We start from the raw sequence: 9,275 nt of genomic DNA on the forward strand, positions 1-9,275 counted from the left end.
AGACGCTTCTTATGAGCTCGGGGTTGCCTTGTAGGGGCTTTATGAGCCTGGAGTTTGCGATCCTGAGATCGCGCGAGTGCCTAGTTGTAGGCATCGAGTCTCCGAGTATTTCGAAATGCAGTCGGTGGAAGGGGCCCCTGTTGGGGATACACTTGAGATTTCTCTATCCAGAGAAGAAGGTGTTGAAAAGATATCTTTTGATTGCCTGATGTAAGTACAGTTTTGCAAGCTCAACCCAATACAGTGTGTCGATTGGGGGCCTTGTTCGTCTTAATCCAGGGGCAGAGCTGATCGTGAAAGAAGCGTTGCAGGTTCCTTGGATCCTTCTGGAGAAGTGCATGGGCATCGCCTAGTTAAAAACCTTGTTGGCAAAAACCAGTTTGGGGAAAAGATTTAGAAGGAAAAGAGTACGACGTCCGCTCGAGGATGTTTGTGGGGTTCCATATTCGGCCGTCCTAGCAGTAATACCGCTTAAGCATCGATACATTCCAGTTGCTCGGAAGCTGCTCGCCCTCTATGGTACCGAGCTTATAGGACCCTTTGCTAATTATTCCGAGGACACGGTAAGGTCCTTCCCTATTTTGGCCCAGCTTCCCTTCATTAGGGTTTCTGGTGTTGAGGGTGACCTTCCTTAGGACCAGGTCTCCGACTCCGAAGTATCGGAGATTCATTCTCCTATTGTAGTATCTTTTGATTTTCTGTTTCTAGGCAGCCATCCGAACCAGCGAGTCTTCCCATTTTTCGTCGAGCAGCTCGAGGGCCGTCGCCATGGCTTCGTTATTTGATCCTTCGCTAGTGTGTTGGAATATTTCGCTTGGTTCTCTGGCCTCCACCGGTATCAGTGCCTTGGCGCCGTATACTAGGGAGAAAGGTGTCTCGCCGGTGCTCGATTTTAGAGTTGTTCGATATGCCCATAGCACTTCGGGCAGCGTTTCCCTCCATTTCCCTTTGGCGCTTTCCAGCTTCTTTTTCAAGTTTTGAATGATGGTTTTATATGTAGATTCGACTTGGCCGTTTGCACACGGGTGATATGGTGTCGACAGGATCCTCTTGATTCTATTTTCCTCAAGGAACTGCGTTACCTTGCCCCCGATGAATTGCCTCCCGTTGTCGCACGTTATTTCGGACGGGATTCCGAATCGGCATATGATGTGTTCCCATATAAAATTGATGACTTCCTTCTCTCTTATTTTCTCGAAGGCCTGCGCTTCTACCCATTTTGAGAAATAGTCAGTCATAAATAAGATGAATCTGGCCTTACCTGGCGCCGTCGGCAAAGGGCCGGCAATGTCCATCCCCTATTTCATGAATGGCCATGGTGATAAAATGGAATGTAGTTGTTCTCCGGGCCTGTGGATCATAGGGGCGAACCTTTGACACTTGTCGCATTTTCGGACGAATTCCCTGGCGTCTTTCTCCATGCTATCCCAATAGTAGCCCGCCCGGATCACTTTTCAGACCAAAGAATCGGCCTCAGAATGATTTCCGCAGGTGCCCTCGTGGATCTCTCGAAGCACGTATTCCGTGTCGCCCGGTCCCAAGCATATCGCCAGGGGACCATCGAAAGTTCTCCTGTAAAGGGCCCTATTTTCGTTGAGTGAGAACCGGGCCGCTTTGGTTCACAGGGCCCTTGACTCTTTTGGATCTGTGGGCAGTTTTCCGTCATTCAGATAAGCGATGTATTTGTTTCTCCAATCCCATGTCAGGCTAGCAGAGTTAATATCCGCGTGGCCCTCCTCGACCACAGATTTGAACTATTGGATGACCGTTCCGAGGAGCAGGTCTTCTTCTTCGGCGGAGGATCCCAAGTTTGCAAGGGCATCGGCCTCGCAATTTTGCTCTCGGGGTATGTGTACTAAAGTCCATTCTTTGAAACGACGCAACGCGATTTGAATTTTGTCCAAATACCTTTGCATCCTGTACTCCCGGGCTTCGTAGCTTCCGTTTACTTGGCTTACCACGAGGAGCGAGTCGCATTTTGCCTCTACGATCTCGGCTCTCAAACCTTTGGCCAAATCTAGACCTGCAATCATAGCCTCATATTCGGCTTCGTTGTTAGTCAGTTTCGTGGTTTTTATGGATTGTCTGATTATGCCGCCGACGGGCGGCCTCAAGACTATACCGAGTCTGGATCCTCTTACGTTTGTGGCGCCATCCGTGAACAAGGTCCATACCCCGGAGGAAGTGCCTGATTTTAATAAAAGGTCTTTCTCTACCTCGGGTACGATGGCTGGCGAGAAGTCAGTCACAAAATCCGCCAGGATTTGGGATTTAATGGTTGTCCGAGGTTGATACTCGATGTCATACCCTCCGAGTTCGATGGCCCATTTGGCCAATCGACCTGATAGCTCAGGTTTATGCAGTATACTCCGGAGGGGATAAGTTGTCAGGACGCAGATACAGTGGCACTGAAAATAAGGCTTCAGTTTGCGCGAGATGCTTATTAGCGCGAGAGCCAGTTTTTCTAGATGGGGGTACCGGGTTTCGGCGTCCCCCATGGTGCGGCTTACGTAATAAATAGAAAATTGCATACCTTGCTCTTCTCGGACCAATACGCTGCTTACCGCTATTTCGGATACTGCTAGGTACAAATATAGTGTTTCACCCTCCTCGGGCATGCACAGCAAAGATGGGCTGGACAGGTATCGTTTTAGTTCCTCCAGGGCGTGTTGGCATTCTGAAGTCTACTCGAAGTTGTTCTTCCTTTTAAGCAGGGCGAAGAAATGGTGCTTTTGTCTGATGATCTCGATATGAATCTGCCTAGGGCCGCGATCCGCCCCGTTAATCACTGGATGGCTTTTACGTTGTTTACCGCTGTAATCTCTTCGATGGCCTTTATTTTATCGGGATTGATTTTGATCCCCTGTTTGAGATCATGAAGCCCAGGAATTTACCCGAGCCTACTCCAAATGCGCATTTCTCAGGATTGAGCTTCATGTTGTAGCTTCTGAGGATGTCAAAGGTTTCCTGCAAATGGGTCAACTGGTCCTCTGCGCGTAGGGATATTACTAGCATATCATCAATATATACCTCCATCGATTTTCCTACCTGGTGCTCGAACATTTTGTTAACTAGCCGTTGGTACGTTGCTCCCGCATTTTTTTGGCCTGAAGGGCATTACGATATAACAATATGTTCCGTATTTTGTGATATACGAGGTTTTTTCCCTATCTTCGGGGTTCATCTGGATCTGATTATACCTCGAGTAGGCATCGAGAAAAGTGAGGGTCTCATGGCCGGCCATAGCATCGATCAAGCGATCAATATTGGGCAGTAGGAAGGAACCTTTTGGGCACGCCTTGTTCAAGTCTTTATAGTCTACGCACATTCTTAGCTTATTCCCCTTTTTTGGTACCACAAATACGTTAGCCAGCCATTCAGGATACTTTACCTCCCTGATGGATCCAATTTTAAGAAGTTTCGCCACTTCCTCTTTGATGAAGGCATGTTTCATCTCGGACTGCGGTCTCCTTTTTTGCTTCACGGGTTTGAACTTGGGGTCAACGCTTAGTTTGTGGGACGTTATCTCCGGCGGGATACCTGTCATATCTAAATGGGACCAAGCGAAGTAGTCGATATTATTACTGAGGAATTGAATAAATTCTGCCCTGAGTTCGGGGGTCAGTCCCGTGCCCAAGTATACCTTGCGATCCGGGAGGTGTTTGATCAAAACGGTTTGCTCCAGCTCCTCGACTGTTGACTTGGTCTCGTCGGATTCTTTAGGAGAGACGAAAGTCCGGGGTGCGAAGAAGTCTTCCTCGTCGTCTTCAAGGGTCTGCGCGCTTCCCTCCCCGTCCAAGGCCGAGTATGCGGGAATTGTCGTCTCGTGGTGGACTGCGAACATTTCCCTTGTTGCTTGCTGTTCCCCATGTATGGTTGTGATACCGTCCCTGGTGGGAAACCTTATTACCTGGTGCAAGGTCGAGGGCACGACCCTTATGTTGTGTATCCAAGGTCTACCAAGTACGGCGTTGTGTTTCATGTCACCGTTGATAACCTGAAACTCGGTGTTCTGGGTCGTGCCGGACGTGTCGATTGGGATAATGATTTCTCCCTTTGTTTCCTCTCTGACCATGTTGAAACCGTGGAGGACCCGAGAGGTGGGGATGACTTGATTGAGCAATCCTAGCTGTCCTACTACTTCTGACCTGATTATGTTGACCGAGCTTCCTGGGTCCACGATCACACGCTTTATTCTGGTGTTGTTTGAGAGAAACGAGATGACTAGAGCGTCGTTGTGCGGTTCCATCATAGCTTCGAGGTCCTCCTCGCTGAATACGAGGATTTCTTCACGCGGGCGTTCCCGGCCCGACCCTTCTTCTGTAGCAGGTGTCCTTGCTCGTTTGGAGGCAGGCCCTCGGGGTACGTCGGCTCCCCCAATAATCATGTGGACGTCGGCTTCTTGGTTGGTGTGGGAAGTTTCGCCGACTAGCTGTGCATCTTGTGAGCCCGCGTCCGCTAGTACTGATCCGGGTGTGTTATCGGGATCCTGTAGTGGTGCTCCGACGGTCGGGATAGCTACACCATTTTCCCCGTGATCTTCGAGGCGGTCGTTCTCAGCTCTGTTCACCGAGCCAGACATTTTTACTTGAAATCAAAGGATCTTTGACAAGAAAAAGTGTGAAAGATGATATGCGTTCGTGTAATGAAACTAGCAAGAAAATAATCACTATTATTTTTAGCCCCACGGTGGGCGCCAAACTGTTTACCGTGAAAATGGTAATGGCAATTAAATTTATGAAATGAGACTCTAAAAATACGTGATCTATTCCCAAGCTAGTTGTTAGAGCAGATGATGCTAGTATTATGAATATTAACGATGGGGCATGAGATAAACGAGGTAGCGACCGAACCAAAGGGCCCGCTACCCGGGCGTAAGCTTGGTCGATTGGGACTTCGAGGTCGGGTTATCAGGGACAATCGGGAGTAGTATAACAGCTAAAGATATAATCAAACGAAGATATCTATAACCAAAATTGAGTTTGTACGATGAAGAACACATTTAAAATGAAGAACACATATAGAGGCAAAGGATATCGAGATATCCTCAGTATCAGTGAGAGTCAGTAGTTTAGTAAGAAGAGAGAGAGAAAGATATTATTGCACTTTGTAGAATTGTGGGAGCAACATCAGTCACTTACAAGGTAGGGCGAGTCCCCTTTATATAGGAGAGGAAACTTAGCTACGAATACATGTATATCTAATTTACGAAATATGGAGATGTGATGGCTTGACTCGACGCCTCAGTGTAGGCTATGGATAGGCCGGCCCTGTCAGACTCAACCGCGTGTCTTGAGGGCTTCCCCCTTTGTCTTTATCTCAGCTTCGAATCGGACCTTGACAAGCCCTGAAGGAGAGGGCCAAGTCGTGGCTTCATGTCCTCGGGGTCTCGAGGTACCTCCCCGAGATGGCTCGATGGCGGGAAATCGGGCCCTCTGATTTCACCGCGTACACCTATAGTTGCAGTAATTCCAGTTCTGTAATTCATTATTAGTGTTGGTTTGTAATAATAATTTCTTGTAAACAGATATTGGGGAAATTAGTAAAAAGGAGGGACTTTTATATATCTTTTGTGGGAATCGGGTAGAAACCATGCTCATAGGACCGTTATGATTGTCAATATGCATTAGAAACCATGCTCATAGGACTGTTATGATTATTTGTATGAGTTAGAAGCCATGCCTACCGGATTGTTGTGTGCATTAGAAAACAAGTCTATAGGATCACTACACTATTCGTTCTAAACTTCCATTCTGCATTCTCTTACTTGCATTAAAAAATCTGGTTCGTAGGTCATTTATCAATTATGTCTTGATAATCACTTTCAACAACTGCTCAATGTGCAATAGAGACCATGTTACTAGGATTTTTACTGCATTCGCTTAAAACCATGCCTATAGTTTGAACACGTAAAAAATCAATCGTCACCTAGCCTATAAGGAAAATACAATACTTAGACATCATACTCTTAGAGATGAAAGTGTGAAACCAATTCTGTAATGCCTGTGATCATTCTTCAGCACCTAAACAAACATATAGGTCCAAATAAACAAAATCTGTCTATCGATTACTGATTCAGAGTTATGGTCTTTCATTAATGTCTAGATGAAATATTACTGCTAATACACGCCTAGGCAAGCCTATAGGTAATCAAGGTTTAATAAACTGTGAAACTGCTTTTCTTATTGGGACTGCCCAGATTTAACAGGTCCTAAAATTCAGTAGGCAAACTGAATAGGTCTTCAACAATTTTGCCTTTAACTCAACATTGCATATTCTCTGTGTAACGACCCGGTCGGTCATTTTGAGCTCTAGCGCGTCGTTCAGCAGTTGGAAGTCATGAACAGCTTCATTTCAGGTATATTGACTTGTGCGTATGGTCAGAGTTGAATTTCGGGAAATTCGGAGTCAAATTGGAAAGAAAATTTTCATTTCGGCAGCCTTAAGTTGAAGAAAATGGCTATGATTGGAAATTTGAGTAAACGACCTCGGAATCGGGATCTGAAAGTTCCAGCAGGTTCGTATGATGATTTCGGACTTGGGCGTATGTCCGATTTGGTTATGATAACCCGTGAGCATTTCGGCGTATATTGTTGAAGTTAGTATTTTAGAAGAATTTCATAAATTTGGGTTGGAAGGCATTTCAGTGTTATAGATGTTCGTTTGGGATTCCGAGTCTGGGTATAGCTCTGTATGGTAATTCTGGAGTTGGGAGCACGATCGGAAGTGAATTCGGATGTCCGGAGGTCATTTTGAAGTCATTTGGCTAAATATAGAAATTTGAAGGTTTTTTTTAAGAAAATTAGACCGGAAGTGGAAATTTTGATATCGGGGTCGGAATGCGATTCCGAAAGTTGGGGCAAGTCCGTAATGTCGAATGTGACTTGTGTGCAAAATTTGAAGTCATTCCGGAATGATTTTGGTAAGGTTTAAGACACTTAGTCTCTTTTAAGGAAGCTTAAGTTGGAAAAGTCAACCAGATATTGACTTATGTGTTAGAGGGCTCGAAATGTGAATTTTTATGGTTCGGATAGCTTCGTTAGGTGATTTGGGACTTAGGAGTGTGTCCGGAATATTTTTGTAATGACCGGTGTAGAATTAAGCTTGAATTGGCAAAGTTAGTATTTTGACGAATTCCGGTTGATAGGTGAGATTTTGATCCGAGGGTCGGAATGAAATTCCGAGAGTTGTTGTAGCTTCGTTATGTCATTTTGGACTTGTCTGCAAAATTTGAGGTCATTCGGACGTGGTTTGGTTGGGTTTTTGATCAAAAATAGAATTTGGAAGTTCTTGAGATTCATAGGCTTGAATTCGATGATGATTTGATGTTTTGATGTCATTTTGGGTGTTCCGAAGGTTGGGACAAGTTTGAATGATATTGTGGGACATGTTGATATAATTGGTTAAGGTCCCGAGGGCCTCGGGTGGATTTCGGAAGGTTAACGGAATGGAATTCGGACACAAAAGAAAAGAAAAAGCTGCTGCAATTTCTGCTGCTAAGCTGTCTTTGGACAGCAAATGTGCAGTCGTGGAGCGTACTTCGGAGGCCTATATCTTTTGATCTACAAGGAATTTTGAGATGATTTAAAAATAAAAGTTGTAGAACTTCGTGTGTAGTTTCCAGAAAGCTAAAGAAATTATAATTTGGACATCTGTAGAGGAAGTTATGATCGATTGAAGATGACTAGTGGACCAGTTTCTCCAGAATTTTCTGATTTCATGGAGCCGACTTTAGAAGCTCATATCTCGGGATATATAAAGAGTTATATGGTGTACAACCTATCAAATTAAAGATATTCGAGTCTAGTTTCTAAATTTTTAAACCGTTTGTCATTTGGATATTTATACAAGACGTTATGGGTGTTTAAACAGAAGGTGTCCGACAAGGAAAAATTTTAATAGGATGTACAACTTAGCACAAGTGCAAGGTACAACTTGACGAAGCACGGGCAGATTCTTTAAACACGGATTTGGCTTATTTCTTTCATTTCTTTCATTTGGCTTGGATGATTTTGGAGAGAATTTCAAGGGGGATTTCATCAAGCATCAAAGGTGAGTTGTTTCTACTTATTTCCAAGATAAATACATGATTATTATGTGAAATTAACCTAGAAATTCATGGAATTAAGCCTAAAATTGATGAACTAGGGCTTGGGATTTTGAGATTTAAATATGGAATTTAGAGGGTCAAAGGGACTCCGATTTTGGTAAATTTGATATGTACGGACTCGTGGCGAGACGAGGAATCCGGTAATGTGAATTTTGTAATTTTTCGAGAAGTGGGCCCGGGGTTTGGGTTTTACTAGTTTCGAGATTTCTGCTATTTCTCGATTGTTTTCGATTGGGTATTGTTCCCTTAGCATATTGTGATGTATTCGCTCTGATTTTGGTTAGATTCGACGCGCGTGGAGGCCGGTTTGAGGGGCAAAGGCGTCGCGAGCTAGGGATTTCGCCGGTTCGAGGTGAGTAATACTTGTAAATGATATCCTGAGGGTTTGAAACCCCGGGTTTGCACATCATAGTGCTCTATTGAGGTGACTTACATGCCGGATAGCGAGCGTGGGTAGAGCACCGTTGGGGATTGTGACTAGGTCCGTCCTGATTGATGAAATTACTACGTATTTGACTGAAACCACTTGTTATCATCATGATTTGGGCTGATTGCCATGTTTTGGGCTTCGTGCCGATTATTTGAATCCTTCAGGGATTGATATCATTGATTTTGCATTACTTTGCATGTTATTTGACCTCGGTCCAGGGTTTTAATACTGTTTTGTAAATTCAGCAATTTGTCATGATTTGAAAACTTAAATGATATTTTACTGACGTTTTGAGCTGAGAACTGCTATTTTATTATTGCCCAAGGGGCTTATGTGCATTTCTGGACTGAGCATGGATCGGGCTGCGCGCCGCAGCAGTTTTATAGTGATTTCTGGATATATGGATGGCTCGGGCTGCACGCCGCAGCGGTGTTATATTGATATTGCGCTTGGGCTGTAGGAGCCCCTCCGGAGTTTGAACCCCCACAGTGAGCGCGGGTACCCAAATGGATCGGGCTGCAAGCCGCAGCGGTCATATGCATTGCATTGCATTCATGCATTAGTTCCTGTTTGTAATACGTGTCATGACATTCAGCACTCTCATTTCATTGGCATTCATGCTACTTCTTGCACTGTTTACCAGACGCCCTGGTGTTAATTGTTAGTGGAGTGCTGTGCCCGAGGGGCTGACTTATGTGCTGACTTGCACTATCTGATTACGCATTCATTTGCTTA

At 44.8% G+C, this 9,275-nt stretch overlaps 1 protein-coding gene across 1 annotated transcript; it reads right to left on the reverse strand.

Annotated features, from left to right (window-relative positions):
• LOC109233529 lies at nucleotides 3,068-4,387 on the reverse strand. The gene has a single exon (XM_019399419.1). The coding sequence runs from the start codon at nucleotides 4,385-4,387 to the stop codon at nucleotides 3,068-3,070; it is 1,320 nt and encodes a 439-aa protein (XP_019254964.1).

Source organism: Nicotiana attenuata, chromosome 10 (genome assembly GCF_001879085.1).
Source record: "Nicotiana attenuata strain UT chromosome 10, NIATTr2, whole genome shotgun sequence".
Lineage (NCBI taxonomy): Eukaryota > Viridiplantae > Streptophyta > Magnoliopsida > Solanales > Solanaceae > Nicotiana > Nicotiana attenuata.

Bases quoted from the DNA above. Each gene is read 5' to 3' on its own strand.
- LOC109233529 (XM_019399419.1), bottom strand. From the start codon at position 4,387: ATGATTATTGGGGGAGCCGACGTACCCCGAGGGCCTGCCTCCAAACGA.